Below are 22,379 nucleotides of genomic sequence, written 5' to 3'. Positions count from 1 at the left end.
CAGAAGCCTGCAGTTACGACTCAGTGCTTGCATTTTTTACAACTTCAGAAGAGGAGGTGATAAAGCTGGAGGATGTTTCAGCAATGTAAGCCACAAACAGTTCCTGATACTCCGGCTTTAAAAACAGTCTACCTTCTCCCAGAAAAGGGAGTCTTACAGGCCTTACAGAGCTACACCATGACGCTGGCTCAATACCTCCTGCCTTAGCTGCTATTGTGTTTTTGGCACTACCAGCATATGCACCACCATCAGTACCAGGTGGCCATCCATGCCCACATCCACGTCCTCTTCCACCATACTTCCTCATGCTTTTGAAAATGGACCCAAAATACCAGCAGATATATGGTACTGTATCAGAAGCGTACAGCTCTATACAGTCTATGGATAACAGTAAATCTCCATATATGTTTCATGAGGCATACACAGATGCTCACAGGCTCAGTATGGATTACCCAATAAAATAACAAGTTGAAAAAGGGTACAGTATCACCAGATACAAGGTATATATAGTATAGTGTAAACATTCTGATTCTCCGTATACATTTCAGGAGGCAGACACAAACGCTCTCAGGCCCAGTATGGATTACACAAGAATATGAAAAGCTGTAAATGGGTTAGGCAACACAAGCGTACAGCTGTATACAGTGTTGGGGTAATCTTAAAGTTCCAAATATATTGCCGGAGTAACAGACAGACATTTACAGGCTCATTATGGATTACACCAGAATCTAAATAGCTAAAAAGGTTACTGTATCAGAAGCGTTCTGCTGTATACAGTGTTGGCCAAATTGAAAATATCGGTATATATTTCTGTAGTCACCCTCAGACTCTCACTCAGTTTGGTTTTGACCATAATAAAAAATGTTGTAAAAAAGATCCTGGATAACATGATAGCAAGTATATATATTTTAGGGTACAATTGAAATCTCAGTTAAATAGTCCCGCAGTCACTCTCAGATGCTTACACAGTATGGATTTGACCGTAATGCTAAATGTCGAACAAAGTTACTGTATAACAAGATACAAGCTATATCGAGTATAGTGTAAAAATTTGTTTCTCCGATTCACCGTATGTATAGAAGGTGTAACCCACACAAGCTCACTCACTATGGATGATGTAGGGAAGGTGGACTGACAGACAAACCAGTCTGTAGTGAGAAGCAGAGGTGTAGCGCAGTGTAGGTGTGAAACCGCTAAGATAAAGAGAAAGGGTGCAGTGTTTTAGCTTGCCTATTGGAGGGCAGTGGAGAGTGTAGGAGTGGGACTGAATAACTGCCATTGGTCAGAGAAACTGTTAGGTGATGGTGGGCAGAGTTACCAGAACTGGAAGTATAAAAGGCTGAGGGAAGGTTCTGGAAGAGTCAGTCAGTGAAGGGAGCACAGTAAAGAGGAAGTTCTGCTGAGGAAAAAGACAGTGGAAAGGCTCCAGAGAGGACTGACAGTTGAGGCGGTCATGGGGGGTGGCCTAGAGGACGGTAGCCGCAGACGAAGATGGCCTGGGGCTATCATACGGACGGTGTGCTCAGACTGGTGCAGCACTGTGGTGGTTGGGCCTAGGCCAGCCACAGTGGAAAAGCCACAGAGGATGCCATGATTATAGTTACAAAGGAAGTGAAGGTACCGGGGCCTGTGTACAGAGAAATGTGAAACGGCTGGGGTGAATTGCTGTTGTCGACAGAAGGATGGGCACTAAAAACGGACCTGTTCAATAAGAACTCTGTCTCAGTCTCGTGTTTGTCTGCGGCAAGAAGAGGGTCCCCCCACAGTTGATTATCATACAGATGACACCTTAATACAAATTTTTGAAATAAGGTACTGTATCAGCACATACCAGGTGTGTCCAGTCTAGGGTTAAATTTCCGTCTATACTTCCGGAGTCAGACACAGACACTCACAGGCTCACTATGTATTATACCATAATTAAAAAAGTTGAAAAAGGGAAAGGTATTCATAGTGTACACCAGTATACAGTGTTGTGATACTTTTAAATCTTCGTATATATTTCAATCTCAGTAAGCCAGTCAAGAATCTCCGCTACTGTAAACTACATGGATACAAGTATAGACACAAAGTCGAGTGTTAATAGAAATTTTGGAATTACTCATCGCGGGAAAACCTCCTGGTAGATGTTGCAGAGGCGATGCAGACCCTCAATTACTGTGTCTGTGGAGAAAGCGAAAAAGGTTCTTGGTGAAGAAAGGATTGCTTTATCGCAGTAGCGTGGATCACATCACCGTTACTCATCTCCATCAAATTATGATCACAGGGAGAGATGTACCCATGGTCCTCACTGCCTATCATGATGTGTCTGGTCATTTTAGAGTGCAAAAGACAGAAGCCACAGGCCATAGGTGATTCTATTGGATTGGCATGAAAGGAGACATTGAAAATGGTGGCAGGAATGTCACATGTCTGTGACTATCACAACTGTGAAAGGTGATCATAAACCACCAATGCATCCGCTTGTAAGTTGACATCCATTTCAAATGGTAGCCATTGATCATCTGAAGGTAGAGGCCAGCAGGACAGGCCATAGCTACATCTTAGCCATAATTGATCAATACACCAAATTTCTAGTGGCCGTCCCTGTGAAGGATTTAACTGCCCAGACTACACAGCGGTGGAGCAGGGAGAGGTAAGTATTGCAACTTGCAAGTGCTGTGGCCATGACCAAGCAGGGGGGGCACAATCATGGTTACGGTACTGGCACAGGGCCCCTCATAGTACGCTGGTGTGTCTGACGGCGAGTGGGCCCTCCCACGTCTGAGACACTGTATTGTACTATGAGGTGCCCTGTACCATTGTCATCGGCTATCAGTGGGCCCATCCATCTGTTCAGAGCAACGGCACTTGCCCGGGTGCGCCACGTCTTGACCCCAGCCGTTGGGGGAGGGGTGGGCAGCCCAGTTAGGGAGGTTTAAAATTTGGCATATGTAGATGTGTTGGCTGGACATTCAGCTGCTGCAAAGGGCATAATTGGGTAAGTCCTAGGAAGAGGAGGAAAAAACCGAGGCACTTTTCTGGCAACCTATGTGTCATCAGGGGAAGGTGGGACAAAATCCTTTGAAACCCATGCATGGTTCATTTTAATGAAGGTTAGATCATCAACATTTTGGGTTGACAGACGGGTCCTTTTTTCTGTCAGGATTGATACAGCAGCACTGAAGACTATTTCAGATAACACACTAGCAGCAGGGCAAGCGAGCTCCTGTAAGGCATATTGTGCCAATTCAGGCCAGGCGTCCAGTTTAGAGGCCCAATAGTCAAAGGGGAATGACCTGTGAGGGAGAACATCGATATGGGAGGAAAAGTAGTTTGTAACCATAGTTGACAACTGCTGCCTCCTGTCACTTTTAATCGATGCAGTATTAGCAGTCATGTGAGCGGTACTTGAGAAATCATTCCACAACATGGTCATTAAACCCCTGTCTCCAATGCCACTTCTGCTGTGTGCACCACGAACACCTCTTCCATTGTGCCCACTACGGCTCGTGGGAGAACCAGCACCGCTGCTGTGTGCTGGGAAAGCCTCAAACAAACGGTTTACCAGAGTTGCTTGTTTGTTTGCCAATATTATCTCTAGGTTCTCCTGTGGCATGATGTTGTGTAATTTGCCTTTGTAGCGTGGATCGAGGATGCTGGCCAGCCAGTAGTCGTCATCCCTCATCATTTTGGCAATGCGGGGGTCCCTTTTTAGGATCAGCAAGGCATAATCGCACATGTGGGCCAATGTTCCAGGTGTCAATGATGCACTGCCTTTGTTGGGTGGAGGAGCAGTTTCTGGCAAATCCACATCCCTACAGTCACGCACAAACACTGTCCCTGACCTTGGAACGCCAGCATTTTCTCTTGCCCTCTGAGAAACATCCTCCTGCCCAAAATAATCATCCCCCTCATCCTCCTCCTCTTCTTCCTCCACCTCATCCAGGGCAGTTCCCTGATCAGACAATGGCTGACTGTCATCAAGGCTTCCCTCCTCCGCTGCAGACGCCTGATCCTTAATGTGCGTCAAACTTTGTATGAGCAGACGCATAAGTGGGATGCTCATGCTTATGATGGTGTCGTCTGCGCTTACCAGCCGTGTGCATTCCTCAAAACACTGAAGGACTTTACAGAGGTCTTTCAGCTTTGACCACTGCACACCCGACAATTCCATGTCTTCCCTCAAACTGCCTGCCCGTGTATCCTTCCACAAATGCATTACAGCCTGCCTCTGTTTGCACAGCCTCTCAACCATGTGCAGGGTGGAATTCCACCTTGTTGCAACGTCTATGATTAGGCGGTGCTTGGGGAGGTAGAGCAATCGCTGCAGTTTCTGCATTATACTGGAGTGTACGGACGAGCAATGGATGTGTGAGCACAGTCTTCGCACCTTATGGAGCACGGATGTTAACTCATAATTATTAAGGAAGCACTGCACCATCAGGTTCAAAATGTGAGCCAGGCAAGGTATGTGTGTGAGTTTTGCACGGGCTATGGCTGCCACAAAATTACAGCCTTTATCACTGACTACCTTGCCTGCCTCAAGATGTAGACTGCCCAGCCATGACTCTGTTTGTCGCTGCAAGTAGTCGGCCAGTACCTCCGCGGTGTGTCTGTTGTCACCCAAAGGCATCATCTTTAACACAGCCTGCTGACGCTTACCACTAGCTGTTTGATAGTGGGACACCTCATGTGCAACACTGCCAGCTGCGGATGTAGTGCTCGTGCGACTACGCTCTGTGGATGAGCTTTCACTGATAGATGAGGAGGAGCGAAAGCCTACATCCAACTGTTTCCTATACCGTGGGCTAGGCAGCACTGTTCCACTGCCGTTGTCCCCAGTGGACCCTGCATCCACCACAATAACCCAGTGCGCAGTGATGGACATGTAATGGCCCTGGCCATGCCTACTGGTCCATCCATCCGTTGTGAGGTGCAACTTTCCACTCACTGACTGTTTTAGTGCAGGGACAATGCGGTCTTTCACGTGCTGGTGGAGGGTAGGGATGGCTTTTTGAGAAGAGAAGTGCCGACTGGGTAGGTCATAGCGTGGGACAGCGTAGGCCATGAGGTCGTGGAAAGCTTCACTTTCAACCAAACGGTAGGGCATCATCTCTAATGAGATTAGTTTGGCAATGTAGGCGTTCAAACACAGTGTACGCGGATGAGAGGCTGAGTACTTTCTTGTCCTACTCAGAGTGTCTGGTAGGTTGAGCTGGACTGGAGAGCTGCATATGGGAGATGCAGCGGTGGACCGGATGGAGTGAGAGGGGGTTGGTGATGGTAATGGTGGTGATGGGCTAGATTCAGTGTTGTGTTGCAAAACTATTGTGATTCCCTGAGTGCTTTTGCCTTGCGGCGACACCTCCGCATTTAGTGCTGGTGGTGTGCTTAATGGTGGCGGTGGTCTTACAGTGGGGGTAGCGATGGAGCGTTGTTGGCTACCTTCAGTCGGAGCAGGTGCACATGTGCTACCTGAGGTTTTGTAGTCCGTCCACGCTTGCAAGTGCATGTTGATTAAATGTCTAAGCAAGCAGCTGGTATTCACATTTCTGAGTTGTTTACCTCGGCTAAAGGTCCTTCCGCACTTCTTACAGGTAACCTTTGCCTCATCAGTAGTATTTTGGACAAAGAAGTGCCACACTGCACTCTTCCTACTATGGTAAACATTTTCTGGCCTTGCACGCTGTGCTAAGTTGACCGTCTGGTCAAGCTGTCCTGCAACTCTTTTAGTTTTTGTTCCACGTTTTAGGACAGCTACGGGCCTGCTAGATAACCGCTGCTGAGATGTCAATGCCTGCTGTGGATCCTTCTCCTTATCTGAACCATAGCCAGTGCCACCCTCCTCCCCCAATGGATGCCAATCCGGGTCCAGAACTGGGTCATTCATCACCTCCTCTTCAAAGTCATCTGCACCTTCCACTGTGTCACCGTGTAAGGTGGTATATTATGCGAGAAGGGGCACCTGGGTTTCATCGGGGTCAGATTCTGGCTCAATAGACCGCGAGGGCAATGTACCAGCAGAATCATCTAGCAGTGGCTGTGTATCAGTGCACTCCATGTAAGATTCATCTTGGACTGGGGAATTCAGGATTTGACTGGATAACCCAGGCATGGTATGTGAAAAGAGTGCCATAGAGTAATCTGAAGTGTGGGCTGCCACATCCTTAACTTTTGGTGGGGGTGAATGACACAAGGAAAGGGATTTTTTATGACCAGAACCCTGCACTGATGACTCCGTGCTTGCAGGTTTCGACCGTTCAGAAGAGGAGGCAATAGAACTGGTGGCTGTTTCGGCAATGTACGCCAAAACCTGTTCCTGATGCTCCGGCTATAAAAGCGGTTTTCCTACTCCAAGAAAAGGCAACCTTACAGGCCTTCTTGGGCCAGAGGATGACGCAGGCTCAACACCTCCTGCCTTAGCTGCTATTGTGATTTTGCCAGAACCAGCCGATGCACCACCACCATCAGTACCAGCTGCGCCCCCCTGCCCACGTCCGCGGGCTCTTCCACCATACTTCCTCATGTTTGGGAAAATGTACCAAAAATACCAGCAGAGAGATGGTACTGTATGAGGAGCGTCCAGCTGTGTAAGGTGTATTAAACAAATTAAATAAACGTATATATTATGTTAGTCACAGACGCTCTCACAGTATGTATTGGACCGTTTTCTAACAAGCAGATATACTGAACTGTATCAGAAGTGTACAGCTGTATATGGTTTTTGTGCAACTAACAATCTCCATATATGTATTTACCGAGTGTCACACACACACGCTGACTAGGTATAAATGTGACTGTAATGCGAACGGCAGATATACAATACTGTTGGAGAATCAGACAGCTCTATACGATGTGTGTATGTAAAATTGTCAAGCTCCGTGTATTTGTATACGGACTGACACACGCTGTCTCTGTCTAGTTTAGACCGTAATCAAACAGCAGATATATACGAAACTGTTTGAAAAACGGACATGACTCTAAGGTGTATGTCTGGAAAAACGGACAAACTCCTCGGCTTTTTCTTCCAGAGTCACACTCAGATAGCTTCTATTTGTCCGTGATACCAGCCGGTACATGGTAGTGTGTGAGAAGTGTACACCGCTAGACGGTGTGTGAAAAAATGAACGCTCAGTAACTCACGAGGACAAAATAATAAAATTTGGAGTGCTTTGGAAAAAGCAGTTTGAACAGCAGTGTGCACACAACAATGCAGGTAGCCTTAAAAGGCAGCGTAATCACCACCAGCGTTGCTGCACACAACAAAAATCCTCCCCTTTCACTGCACACTAACTGTACAGTGAATAGCGCTATCAGCAGAAGTAGTTTTTTTTTTCTTCCCTGCGTAACGCTCTCCCTGTTCAGAATCAGTAGCAGCACCTCTCCCTATTGTAAGATCGGCAGAAGTAAGATGGCGTTCACAGCCTTTTATACCCACTGTGACTCCACTCAAAGCCAGCCAATCACTTCAATGCCCTTCTCTAAGATGGTGCTGGCCGCTGCGCATGTCATCGCATTGCCCACAGTGTGCGTCCTCCATCATCGTGTGAGAAAAGGCGCTGAAAGTATCATTTGAAACTCGACTTTTGGGCGCTGATTGGCGACCTCATAGCCGACCTCACGCTAGGGTCGGGTTTCGATCGGCGAAACCCGACTTTGGTGAAAGTCGGCGATTTTTGAATCTGACCGACCTGTTTCGCTCAACTCTAAAATTGAGTCTTAAAGGGAGCCTTTCAAATTAACCTTCAGATATGGAGTTGATCTATAGGTTAATAGCATTCTAAATCTGCGCAGTTGTCTGAGGAATTTAACTATATTCCTCCAGCATTCTGTCAAAGAGGCTCTTCACCGCTCAGTACATAGTGAGCAGCAGCGGAAACCACAATTCCGGCACTGAAAGACAGTTGGTTCAGCAGTGCATATACATGTACTGTATGTTAGCATCTGGTTTCAAATAAGAAAATTATAGATATTATGTCTATCAATCTAATTATTTATGTAGGAACAAATCGAAGGGGAAGACAAGCAACCTGATGGATGACTTGATACTATTAAAATAACTGTGGAGAAGACCATGGTGGACCTATCTAGGCTTGCTCAAGATCACTCTTCCTACAGATCATCATCATCCATCAAGTCGCTCTAACTTCAGACAGATCCAAAGGTTGTTAAAAAGATGCTACTTTATTCTATTTTCTGCTCTTGCTCATTCAACTTGCCTGAGCTACTGTTAGCCAGGTTTAGACTTTTTCTCAGCTACGTGGATCTTGTAAAGCAATAGTCTAGAGACAGTCAAAGATTTCTATGAGAGATTTTGTAAATTATGTTTTGTAATCTGTGTAATGTGTGCAGATGTCATTGTGCAGTACTGCAGGCAAACATCACCTATTATGAATGGTGGTATCTTGTGTTATCTCTAATTAGATTGCGTCTTAACCCTTCTTCTGAAGGTAATGAGATGTCTCCTGAAAACTGATATTGACTGAACATTTTGTGTTTGTCTTCAATTGGCCAGGCTGAAAACTGCAAGTTTACAGGATATTACATAAATTGATAGTCACATGTAAAAAAGAAAAATCTGTTTAACATAGAAATCTTATTTGCACATTCCTATTTTTACTTTGTGATTCATATACAGTATTTTGATTTTATTTACCTGGGTAATACCTGGCCAGTCCAGTTGCACTTCCAAACACTTGCCAAAGAAGTGTTTTATCTTCATTTTGGTTTTTCTTAAAAACTTCATCCAGGGCTGCCGTCCAGTTCAGTTCATTTAGCACTATGGCGGCTATAAAAAGAAATGAAATGGTTTGGAAAGGTATTAATAAGTCTCCATAATTGCCAACAGCAATGATTTCAAGAAAAGTAAATAAGTCAAAAGTGTCACAACATAACAGCTAGAAACATATTCCAAAGTAAAACAAATACAAAAAGAAAGCAAGATGACATTGTGAAACAGTGGTATTAGCCCTTTAAATCTGATTGGGAATAGCTTCCCAACATAGTGCTCATTAGTGTAACTTAACAAGATTTTCATGTTTATGAATATGATAACTCTGAGAAAAATCAGTTATGTGTGCATGAATATTCATGCACTGGGTCAGTTACATAGTGAACCTGAGCTATGATGAGATTCGTATTCAGAAGCATGAACAAATTAATGCTTTGTGGTCAGGTGCCTGAATATGGAGAGTTATATAAAACTATTGTGGTGCTTGGAAAAGCAGTGTAACGCTAGATATATTTTGATATCTATTGCAAATAAACAACTGTCTAATAATAATAATAATAATAATAATAACAATATATTGACAGCATCTGTTCAGTGTCCTGGATATCAAAATATATTATAGAGATGAGAGAATATTTTGAAATTTGAATTCACCAGCTATGTCAAAATTTTCCTAAAAATTTAATTCACAGCAAATTTTCTGCACATCACAAGGACTGCAAAGCTCCTGATAGCCCTGAAAAGATGCGTATAACACTTTTTAGCTCTTTAACGCAAACAGTCTTAGCAATGTCAAATCTAAATATAAAATATATAGCTATGAGCAAATGGATCATAGCTGTTTTTCACTCTTGTCCTGTGACACACGGTCTGTAATATTTCTTCAGTGTTTTTGGCTTTCTCTCCCTATCTCAATAATACGCTCTTATCCAGATTCACTATAAAATGGCTGGTGCATTTCCTGCTTTAATACAGGCTATCATAGTATCTGATTAACTGTGCTATGCTAAGTTACAAACAGCTGCAAGGCATTATGGTAATTCCAGCATGACCACACCTTTAGGCCTGTGAAACTCCTCTTCCTTAGACCTTTTTCACAAGGTAGTGTGTCCAGTACGTGTGGTGACAATTTTCACACTTATCGTTGACACTTAAGCTCCCGTCTCACATAACGAGATTGCTAGCTAGATCGTTGTTGTGTCACCGATTTTGTGATGCAACAGCGATCTTGCCTGCGATGTTGCTACGTGTGACACATAGCGGCGATCGGGCCCCTGCTGCGATGTTGCTGATCGTGCTCGAATGTCCTGGGCCATTTTTTTATCTCTGGAGTCCCGCTGGCCAGCATGCATCACTGTGCTTGACAGGGACAACGACGAACTACCGCAATACTACAGGTCTGAGAGACAGTCCCAATGACCGTTGTAACGTTCTGTATTGTTGCTGCATCGCTGTTGAGATCTGACTGTTTGACATCTCACCAGTTACCTCGAAGCAATGCACCAACGATCCTTACTAGGTCGCATCGTTGTCGGGATCGCTGGTGCGTCGCCAAGTGTGACGGTACCCTTACACACATAGACCCATTCAAGTGAATAGGTCTGTGCATGTCAGTGTGTTTCCACCCCGTGTCTGTGGGAAAAATACGCTGACATGTCCATTTTTTAACAGCAGCAAGGGCCACAAAATGTCCCGCACAAGTGCACATGGATGACACACAGGGATGTCATCGATGTGTAATGTACCTGCACCTGAGAAGCAGCGGTGAACTCACTGAGCTGAACTACAATGAACTCAGTGACTTCTCAAAGTGCTGAAGTCACCGCAGTTCAGTCCAACTGGGAATGCAGTATCAGTAATCCATGGTAACCTAGATGATATCACTGCAGGTCTTGCAGCAGGTCATTCAATAGGGTCTTATCCAAGTAGGTATATCATCTTAAAGGGTTGTGTGAACCCACCTCTATATGGCATAACTGACAGCTGTGGCAATATCCACAGAAGATGACATCGTAATTTACAAGTTAAAGTGAATTTTCAGATGCGTTGCTGATTCCAAGATACGAAGACAAGATGATTAAATGAAAAGTGGTTTATTGTCAACGCGTTTCAAAGTCAATAATGACACTCTCCTCAGGACACCCACATGTGGGCTCATCTGAATTCCACTATTCCTTGCTGTACATAAAAATTTATAAGCACTTTGAGGGGTAAAAATATCTACACTTAAGTGTATACTCCCTTATACTCCCTTAAGTGTATACTCCCTTAAATAAAAATCAACATTAGAATTCTGAAAATCAATTGAAGATAGAACACCACAAAATATATACTAAACAATAATAAACGTATTTTATCTGTACTTTCTCTTTGGAAATTGTTTTACATATGATTTGAATGATGAATTAATTGCAAATATGACAGATTGTTTCTTTCAAAATGTGGCCTTCAGTTTATAAACTCCCACACTTTTATTGTTCAAACTGATGGAGTGAACAAAAGGAAATTTTTTTAAAAAGTCAATCAGATAACTTATTGCATTTTCCCAGCTGCTACTTCATACACTTGATTTTTTTTCTGTATTTATTACATGACTTATCGAAACCTTGACTAACTTTATACTGAATGTTTCTTTGCAAATCAATATTATGCACTTAACAGAAGAGTAAAAACATAATAAATCAAACTGGAAAATACTGCTTGAGAAATGCTTATTGGAGCTGAAAAGTTGCATGGGTGAATAAAAAGTTCATTTCACGTGACCAAAATATTCTAGTAGTGCCCTCAAACAAGCCATCATCAATGCTTCTAGCACTGCCCTTAATGACTACTCATTTGAAGGTGCAGCTCGAAGCTGTGAGTGACACTAGCATCGTTAACTGATGATGACTCCTTTGAGGGCATTACTAGAAGCTGTGGGATGGCGCTGGTGTCATTGATTGCTTCTATCTCCCTCCTTGATGATGTCTCTCACAGTTAGAAGCTACGGCAGCAGCAGAGACATGAGCAGGGAGCCAGTGCAGCTCTTATATAATCCACTCCGCCCATCACCCAGGAGGCAGGACATCTTCAGAGAGGACTGTGATTATTACTATTTATTATTATAGTGCCATATATTCCATGGCACTTTACATGTGAGGAGGGGTATACATAATAAAAACAAGTACAGTATTCTTAAACAGTACAAGTCATGACTGGTACAGCAGGAGAGAGGATCCTGTCTACAAGGTCTCACAATCTTCAAGGGATGGGTGAGGATATAGCAGGTGAGAGTAGAGCTGGTCATGCAGTGGCTTGGTCGATCGCTGGTTACTGCAGGTTAAAGGCTTGACAGAAAAGGTACGTCTTCAGGTTCTTATTGAAGGTTTCGGTGGTAGGCGAGAGTCAGAGTAGGGGGGATGCGGGGCGTAAATCTTGTATGTGATTGTGGGAAGAGGAGATAAGAGGGAGTAGAGAAGGAGATCTTGTGAGGATCGGAACTTGCATGCAGATAAGTACCAGGAGACGAGGTCACAGATGTAAAGAGGATACAGGTTGTGGATGGATTTGTATGTCATGGTTACAGGAAAGATGTATATCTTTGTACCGTGTTAGCCAGTAGATAGAAAAATATTCAGGATTGAGAGTCCTCAGTAGTTGATACCTTTTAATGGCTAACTGAAAAGATGGTAACACATTGCAAGCTTTCGAGACTACTCAGGTCTCTTCATCAGGCTAGACTAATACAAAATCTGAAGTCACATATTTATGCACAATACAACACAGAAAAAATGCAATGGATAAGACTGGTCCAATGTTTATATTTGTTTCTCCCTCTCCCATATTGATAGTTCTGCTTCACGTCACTTGTCTTATCTATTGCATTTTTTCTAGGCTGTATTGTGCATAAATATGTGACTTCAGATTTTGTATTAGTCTAGCCTGATGAAGAGACCTGAGTAGTCTCGAAAGCTTGCAATGTGTTACCATCTTTTCAGTTAGCCATTAAAAGGTATCAACTACTGAGGACTCTCAATCCTGAATATTTTTTCATGTCATGGTTAAGGTTTTGAACTGGAGTCTTTGGGTAATGAGGAGCCAGTGCAGGGATTGACAGAGGGGAGAGGCTGGGGAATAGCGGGTTGACAGGTGGATTAGTCAGGCAGCAGAGTTTAGAACAGATTGGAGGGGTGCGAGAGTGTTAGAGGGGAGGCCAAAGAGCAGGAGGTTACAGTAGTCAAGGCAGGAGATGATGAGGGCATGGACTAGAGTTTTTGCAGATTCTTGGTTGAGGAATGTACCTGTTAGGAATCTGGTTTCTACCATGCCTATGCAGCAATCCAGATCCTCACATTTGTCTCCAGAGGCTAAGTCCTTCTTCCCAGCTTCTGAGCATGCCCATGGGACGAGCTCCCATTGGAGTTCAGGAGTCAGGTGCTCAGGTCCTGCTCCTGATTCCATTGGTTCTACTCAAGGCTCTGGAGATTTCCGGCAGGTCCCGTACGCTATAAAAGTGCGCATGGCCGTTCCGTCATGCGCTAGTATTTCATACTTGCTGCTGTGTGTTTGCTGAAGGATGCTTGGGCTGGTGAATGACTCATTAAATACCCCCTTCCTTGGTTATTACATTTGTGTGAGTGTTTGCGTTCAGCCAGTATTAGCGCCAGCGTCCCCAAGCTTCAGCTTTTCCAGCAGCTAAGCGTCCTGCATCGCGCTGCAAGCGTAGCGGTGTCTCTTCTGCGGCTCAGTTCACGCCGCGCTGCGGTGGCAGCTGTTCGGGCGCTCACAGTTGCGACGTTCCGTATCCTATTTTCTATGGTAGGTCTAGAGGGGATAGTCCTGGTGTTTGAGGCTATTTCTGTGACCTTTTAATACCGTGTCCACATCGCTGAAGTCTGTGACCCTATACAGGCTCAGCGTTATTTAGGTTTTTGTTGGCAGCTCTGTGCAGAAAACGGAGTCTGCATCAGTGCACAGGGTGCAGCTAAAACCCTGTGCACATTACCGCTTGAGTGCCCTGCCTCTTTTAGCAGCGGTTACTCCATCTACCGCACGGTGGATCCCGAGTGGTGAACGCACTTTATTTTAATTTTATTTAGTGCGTTCCACCGCTCATAACAGTACCGATCCGGGAAACATGTTTGAGTTGAAGTTGGCAGGAAGTGGAAAGGGCTTGTATGTGTGGTTTGAAAGAGAGATCAGTGTCAAGAATAACCCCGGGCAGCAAGCTTGTGGGACTGGGGAGAGTGGGAATGGCATTTACTTTAATGGATAGGTCCGTTGTGTAAGTCGACTGAGATGGGCGAAAGAAAGCTACAGCTATTGTGGTGTTATATAAAGGGGCAGCGGCATCTGCATTGTGTAGGGAACTTATGTCTGTAAGAGGGAGAAGGGATTCAAACTGAGTGTAGATCGAGGTGTTTAAGATTTTTGCGAGGGTGTGCAATTTTGTGGGGTGGGGATTGTGGACCTGGAGAGGAGAGTGAAGACAATGTAAGTAGATTGAAGTAAGTTGGTGATGCAAGAAACTAGTGACTAGGAGAGGAGATGGACAATGCAGAGATTGAGTGCAGCCCCAGCCTCCTGTGATGTCACATTTGAGACTTCTTTAAAATGAAATTGTCATGATCCAGGCCAGGGTTTGTTTCTTGTTGTTCTCTCCACGGTCTGGTCGTGCGAGAGTTAACCTTCTCTGCCTCGTTTTGGGTTCTGTGGGGATATTTCAATCTGCTGTGGCCTGCAGCCCAATGTCAGTGATTGGTCATGCTCCCAGGCTAGAGCAACTGACCCCTTGATATCATGTTTTGTCCTCTTCCCGTGTACTCTGATCTTCCCTTTCCTGCCTCCCCGCTTGCCTTACTGTTTGTTCCCTGTTTGGCCTTCTTGGTATGTGACCCAACTTCTCTTCTGACCTGTTTGTCTGTCTCACATCTCTGTTACCTCTGCTCCCATCTGGTTCTGCCTTATGGCTTGTATTTGACTACGTGTATTGCTGTGACTTCTGGTACTTCGTTCCCCCTCGGTTTCTGACTCTGCTCATCTGACCTCTATTTTGCCTCCAGGTGGCACCATTGCCTCTGATCAGTAGTGCTGTGGGTGCAATCTGTCTTCCCTCACCAGCACCCCCTGGTGGAGGTTGCACTGAACTGCACTGCAGCACCATTACAGAAATGTCACAGGAAGTACTATATAAAAAAAAAAATCACATTTAGGGATTAGCTAGATAGGGAGAAGTGTAGGATATCTTGTAATAAATTAAATTACAAAAGTGGTTAAGGTGTAAGGATAAATAGAAAATAAATTTTAGGTACCAAATCACCCCTTTAACAGCTATCAATCTGTAGTGGATGAGCAGGGAAAGTAGCAGCTCATGAATATCAAGAATATACACAGTCCACACAGAGCATTGAGAGCATTCCATATACATACATTATATATGTGTGTCACATTTCTATAAAATTGTATTTGATTTTTTGAAAAAGCAAAAAAAAAATTACTTTTCAATTACTTTTTTTGTCGGTACTAAATGAAACTGTTGGAACATTTACTTATTCAGTTTTGTGCTTCTTTTCTAAATTTGTGGCTATACTTTTATGGACTGTCAGGAATTGTAGTCATGACTATGTAAATACTGTTTGCCCAATCAGGTTAAAAGGCACTGAATTTAGCATTTGGGGCATATTTTTGGACAACATCTGCTGGATCACATGCTATAAGCATGTTATAGACAGGGTTTTTTTTAATAAAACTGTCTAGTGACATATTCCATTTCAGAGATTGATGAAATCAAAAGCTGAATGATAACTTAAAAGACAAAAGCTGTTTCTCTGCCAAAATTCTTCACATATCCAGACTCCACAGTGATTAAAAAGGATCTGTGGGGATACAAAATATTCTCTTGAAAATCGCTGCACAAATTAACTTCTCAACAATAGGACATCAAATTAAGAGATGAAAAAAATATGCAAATGTTAAAAGCATATGGAATGTGCTCTGGGTTCAGCCACTGAAATTTAATTTAATCTCCATGTAAAGTATCAATTAATTAGATGGGGGACTATAGGCACTCCAAATCTAATCTAGGTATTCTTAATGGCTGGAAAAAAAATCATTACCCTTTATACAGCTGCAGAATACTGTACCTAAACTCTCGTATTAAAATTGTTTCAGAAATATCAGACAATGACATAGTTCCATGTGTAGAGGATTGTCACATTTACAGATGTTACATTTACCCCTTAGATCCCTACATTTGCAGCAGCCACACAACAGCTTTCCAAATTGATAGTTTCAACAAGACTGATTCTATAATTATACTATGATATATTGTCCAAAACCATATCCTATACTAAGCTTCCTTCCAGTACACTAAATTATGGCCAGAAAACTGTGCAATCATTACATTATTAACCCCTTAATGACCGCTGATACTCCTTTTCATGGCAGCAGTTAAGTGTACTCAAACCACAGTGCTGGTTTTTAACAGCACTGAGGTTTAAGGTTATAGCACCCCCCAGCATTGGAATTTCTCCAGTGTCTCAGCTGCCGGGGTAGCCGAGATCCTAGAGAACATGCTTCGGGTCAGCTTATACCGACTCCGATGTTGTGATCGCCGTTAGTAACAGTATAAATGCAACCGCAAAATAGGTCCGATTTGACATTTAATTGGGTCCCCCGATCACCCCCCATTACTTCCGGAGTCCCTCCATGTTCCCGTGATGTCCCCCTGGCATCTTCCTCAGGGAGAAAATGGCGGGCACATGTGCAGTGCGCCAGCCGAGATCTACAGGTCAGCACCCGGCAACAATAGGAAATAGACCCTATCACAGTGATCAAAATTTAAAAAATAGTAAATAAAACCCCCTTTTATCACCCCCTTAGTTAGGGAAAATAATGAAATAAAAAAATGTATTTATTTCCATTTTAACTTTAGCGTTAGAGTTGGGCTAAAGTTAGGGTTAGGGTTGGGCTAAAATGAGTTGGGATAAAGTTAGGGTTGGGCTAAAGTTAGGATTAGGGTTGGTCTAAAGTGATTTGGGCTAAAGTTAGGGTTAGGGTTGGACAAAAGTGAGATGGGCTAAAGTTAGGGTTAGGGTTAGGTCTAGGGCTATGGTTATGGTTGGGATTATGGTTTGGGTTGGGATTAAGGTTAGATATGGGTTGTGGTTAGGGTTATGGTTAGGGTTGGAATTAGGGTTAGGGGTGTGTTTGGATTGGGATTGGAGTTAAAATTGGGGGGTTTCCACTGTTAAGGCACATCAGGGGCTTTCCAAACGTGACCTGACATCCAATCTCAAATCCCGCCAATTCTGCGTTGAAAAAGTGAAACTGTGCTCCTTCCCTTCCGAGCTCCGCCGTGCACCCAAACAGTGGCTTAACCCACATATAGGGTATCACTGTTTTCACGACAAATTGCACAACAACTTTGGGGGTCTAATTTCTCCTGTAACCCTTGAGAAAATAAAAATTTGGGGGTGAAAAGATAATTTTTGTGGAAAAAATATGATTTTTTATTTTCGTGGCTCTACGTTATAAACTTTTGTGAAGCACTTGGGGATTGAAAGTGCTCTCTACACATCTAGATAAGTTCCTTGGGGAGTTCAGTTTCCAAAAATGGTGTCACTTGTGGGGGTTTCCACTGTTTAGACACCAGGGGCTCTCCAAACGCGACATGGCGTCAGATCTCAATTCCAGCCAATTCTGCATTGAAAAAGTCAAATGGTTGCACAACAAATTTTGTGGTTCATTTCTCTTTTTACACTTGTGAAGATAAAAAATTGGTTTTGAATTAAAATGGTTGTGCAAAAAAAAATAAATGTTCATTTTTTCCTTCCATATTGCTTCAGTTCCTGTGAAGCATGTAAAGGGTTAATTAACTTCTCGAATGTGGATTTGAGCACCTTGAGGGGTGCAGTTTTTATAATAGTGTCACTTTTGGGTATTTTCTGTCATGTACACCCCTAAAAGTGACTTAAAATGTGATGCGGTCCCTAAAAAATTTGTTTTGTAAATTTTGGTGTAAAAATGAGAAATCGATGGACAACTTTTAACCCTTTTAACTTCCTAACAAACAAAATTGTTACAAAATTGTGCTGATGTAAAGTAGACATGTGAGAAATGTTATTTATTAACTATTTTTTTGTGACACTACTCTCTGATTTAAAGGCATAAAAATTCAAATTTTGAAAATGAGAAAAATTTAAAAATTTTCACCATATTTCCATTTTTTCCATTTTTTATAAATAAATGCAAGTCACATCAAAAAAATTATACCACTAACATGAAGTACAATATGTCATGAAAAAACTATCTCAGAATCACCAGGATCCGATAAAGCGTTCCAGAGTTATAACCTCATAAGGTGATAGTGGTCAAAATTGTAAAAATTGGTCTGGCCATTAAGCTGCAAATTGGCTCTGTCCCTAAGGGGTTAAATCTATCACAATGAAAACATCACTTCATAATTGTGTGATTGCTCAATCTAGAAACAGTATATGGTATCTTAGGCTGCACACCATGGAAACTAACCATAGTGACTAATCATAGTGATCGACCATAGTGACCAGCCATCACTAACTTAGCACAGTTACTCATCTATTGTCATTTTTCTTTACCATTTATTTTTGGATAACTTGATCTCATTTAGCAGATAATATGATGAACAGGCCATCTATAATTGTTTTCTTACCCCATATAATCATTCTAAAGTGCCATCCACTAGGTGTCAACTTTCTGTTAAATTTGCTGTCCACTGCCTTATGTCAATGGTAATTTGTCTTTAACAGTAGAGGCACCGGGATGGATTACAGGTGTAGTGGGGTGGGTTTTTGTCTCTCTGTTCCTACCCTCTAGATAAACTTCATATAAGCCTAACAGAGAAGCAAGCTTTAAGTTCAGGGTAAGCAAGCCATTGGGCAATGGCAGGAGCAACTCATAATGTTAAAGTAAGTTCCATCATATATAGTGTTGGCAGAATGTTAATTTAGAAGAACCGCTCACTCGTTAAAAGTGGATAAGTCACAGCGCATGACAATTGGAAGCTATTAGACTGTTACTATGTATCAGGGACAACAGGTTAGTGCAGGGCTTCCTCCAATCACTCCCATTAGATCTCCTAATTTCTGCCTATATGATAAACGGAGCCAGTCTAAAATTAGCTTTGCTCCCAAAATATTACCAAAAAAATGAGTAAAGGTACTCAATCATATTTGGATGGTTCATGGGCTCTTGTTACTTGCCATATAAAGTGTTTTCTTGTTTTTTTGCATCAGGATCTGGTTAGGACGTCACGAACATTTTCTAATCTGTGTGCAAGAAGATAAATGAAGCAAATTTCCCCTTCTATTTCATATCCTGAAAATGATCATCTTAAAGTTATTTCGTAGTCTGACAACTTCATATTCATCCGTCAAATTCATTACATATTTCTACACCCATGCATTGCGTTGCAACGTTCTCTTTGAGCACAAAACTAATATTTTTGCCCTTAGTTGTGATAGATTATTTTTGAAGGGCTCTCAAAACTAAATCAGTACAGACAGGAAAACACTCAAGATTTAAGCATGTTATGCTACAGTTTCAAAGACTTCAGTGGCGCATTAATGTGATTAGCAACAAACTGCTACTACTTGATCTTTAGACAGCACTGGACAGTGATTCATTACTTCAGAAAGGTCGTTTAACCCCAGTGGGTGAATGATGAAAATAATTAAACATTTTATATTATAGCTTTCTTTCTAAACTTTTTTCTTTTTTTTTTACTGGCATGAATGTGAGTGCAGCAACTTCTGAAAGCCATAATCAGTATGAATTCAGTATTTTATATCACAGCACCATTTTGATTAATGACATACTGAAAACATTGGCAGGAACTTTGAAGCATCAAACATGTTTGTGTAGTTGATATGGGGTTAAAAAGTTCCATGTATTTAACATCATTAAACATTTAAGAACAAGTCATGTCTTTAGTTGGCATTAAAATACCGTATTTTGTGGAGTATAAGATGCACTTTTTTCCAAAAAATGTTGAGAAAAATAGGACAGCATCTTGTAGTCCGAATGTAGCTTATAGGAGGGGTGGTGGACCAAGGTCACGGGAGGCAGGGTCGCCTTGAAAATCGAACTGCACTCAGAGTGCAGTAAGATGATTTCCACAAACTCATTTACTTACATGCCAACTTGTGAATGCTGCAATTTTTTCCTCAGTTTAACTGTCTGAGGGAAAAAAAATCAAATGTGCAAATCCCCATAGACTAACAATAGCCCCAGTGTGATACAATATTTTGTCGAATAGCACTCAGACCAAAAATACAGTCGTTTACATGAGCCCTAAGGAGAGACCATCAATGTTAAAGTTCCAGACTATAATGTTTATTATCGTATATCATCCATAATGTTTTTCTTGTATCAGTACCTGTTAAATGCATCTCATATCATCTGCATTTGTATATATGAGTAAGCCACAGGTAACATGAAGCTATGTCCCAAGGCTTTTAGTGTGGATGGCTAGGTTGCCCAGCATCACTCACTTCTGCAGCACTGATAACGTCATTTCTGCAAATACCTACAAGGAAATGTGCACAATAGGCATATTGTGTGCATGTTCTATATGAAAAAGACAGATATGCTATTATTGCTCAATGTGCACATATCCTGACAAATATGTGCTGATGCGACATAATTAGCGCCTTTCACCTCTTGGTGTCATAAGCAAAGAAAAGTAAGAATAATAGTAATAATTTTTATTTCTATAGTGCCAACATATTCCACAGCACTTTACATTTTATTTGGAACTGGTACAGACAATAAAGACATTACAGAATAACACATAAATCAACAGCTATCAAAAGGAGTGAGGGAGGGCTCTGCTTGCATTCTTACAATCTATGAGGTAATGGGCAAGACACGAAAGGTGAAAGGCAAAAAGTGCTTGTATTATATGGTCCAGCCATTGATTTAATAAATAATGCTGCATGAACTTGCAACCAGTCAGTATGTGTACAAGTACAGACACATAGGGCTATTAAGTGCATGAAGGGTGTGTAAACAGATGCTACGAGGGTCCTGATTTTGAAGAAAATTTTGTATGGTCAAAACAAGGATAGTTAGATAAGTAGTGAGGTAATAGGCCAGTCTAAAGAAATGTGTTTTAGGCCTCACTGTGGGTATTGGGAATTATTTGAATTGCCCTGGGTATTGTATTTGATAAAATTGGCGTAGCACACAAGAAGTCTTGGAAACGGGAGTTGGAGGTTCAGATGATTGAGGATGTTAGTTTTAAGCATTAGCAGGACATGGATAAGGTGATAGAAAAAGATGAGGGAGGTGATGTTGGGATTTGCAGAAGCGTGAAAAACTTTGTGTGTGAGAGTGATAAGTTTATATTGATATTTATATTATAGCGGTAGCGGATGGGCAACCAGTGAAATGACTGGCACAGGGTAGAGGCATTGGTGTAGCGGATGGAAAGAAATATGATCCTGGATGCCGCATTCAGGACAAATTTGAGAAGGGAGAGTTTAGTAAGAGGGAGACCAATTACACTGCGCAACAAATTTCAGGGAAGTTCTTGTCCCCTGAGAAAATTTTATTGTTTTTTATAGATTTTGGTATGCTGAACACAAATACATACAAAAGTCTGTATCATGTAAAGTTTTTAAGAAACAACAGTTTATAGTCTACATTATGACATCCGAGACACTACATACATGTGCATCGATGTCAGTAGCAAAAGCAATTGTTCAAAAGTGTTTTGCAGATGACTTTCCTTTATAATCCATGTCAGATGCTTCTTGAATAAGAGTCCAGCAATAGTCAGCCAGCATTGATGTACTCCACTTTCCCTGGTACCTTTTCTCCATCAGCGCAATGTCTTGGTGAAATCTTTCTTGAAATCTCTTGAAACTGTTAAACTGTAAAGCGCTGTGGAATATGTTGGCGCTATATAAATAAAGATTATTATTATTTCACCATGTTCATCACTAATGGCATCAAGATTGGCTGGAAAAAGTCCAAGTGAGAATGTAGAAAATGCATTTTTAGTGACATATTGTATTTCATCAAATGATATGCTGTGAGCATGTTGTCCACGAGCTGTTCAAAGTTCGATATCCTGTTGTCGCCAAGGAAGTTGAAGGTCACATCTTTAAAGGCTCTCCATGCCACTTGTTCAACACCTTTCAAAAGACCATCAAAGCTACTGTGGGCTAATAAAAATACCTACTTTAATCTTTGCATCACTTATTCTTGGAAATTTCTGTCGCAAGTAAGAAAAGACTTCCGATTCTTTGTTCATTGCTTTGACAAAATTCTTTATAAGCCCAAGTTTAATATGCAAAGGCGGGAGAAATATCTTTGCTGGATCCACGAGAGGAATATGTTTAACATTCTTCCGTCCAGCAACCAGGTTTTCGTGGAGTGGGCAGTCGTTTCTGAAATAGTGCATTTCTTGTGCACGACTGTCCAACTCGCAAATAAAACAACAATAATTGGTATAGCCAAGCTGCAGTCCAAGAAGAAGTGCAACAACTTTTAGATCACCACATATGTTCCAGTAATAATTTCTATAATGTGGGTCAACAGTAACTCCATATTCTCATACATTTCTTTAATGTGTATGGTATGTCCAATAGGTATAGAAGGATAGATATTTCCGTTGTGTAGTAAAACAGCCTTCTGACTTAAAACT

General features: G+C 42.1%; 1 protein-coding gene across 4 annotated transcripts in view; it reads right to left on the bottom strand.

Annotated features, from left to right (window-relative positions):
* Positions 1 to 22,379, bottom strand: part of CACNA2D1 (calcium voltage-gated channel auxiliary subunit alpha2delta 1) — a 1,206,813-nt gene that overhangs the window by 415,725 nt on the left and 768,709 nt on the right. For all 4 annotated transcript variants that reach the window (XM_073551318.1, XM_073551320.1, XM_073551319.1 and 1 more), the window contains exon 7: positions 8,639 to 8,770. In XM_073551318.1, coding sequence (XP_073407419.1) covers positions 8,639 to 8,770 — 132 coding nt within the window. The remainder of the gene's footprint in view (positions 1 to 8,638; positions 8,771 to 22,379) is intronic.

This window comes from Dendrobates tinctorius, unplaced genomic scaffold (genome assembly GCF_039654945.1).
Source record: "Dendrobates tinctorius isolate UK_male_01 unplaced genomic scaffold, ASM3965494v1 ptg000174l, whole genome shotgun sequence".
In the NCBI taxonomy this organism is placed as follows: domain Eukaryota; kingdom Metazoa; phylum Chordata; class Amphibia; order Anura; family Dendrobatidae; genus Dendrobates; species Dendrobates tinctorius.
The sequence above is the reverse complement of the archived record's forward strand: the minus strand, read 5'-3'. Positions and strand labels throughout refer to the sequence as shown.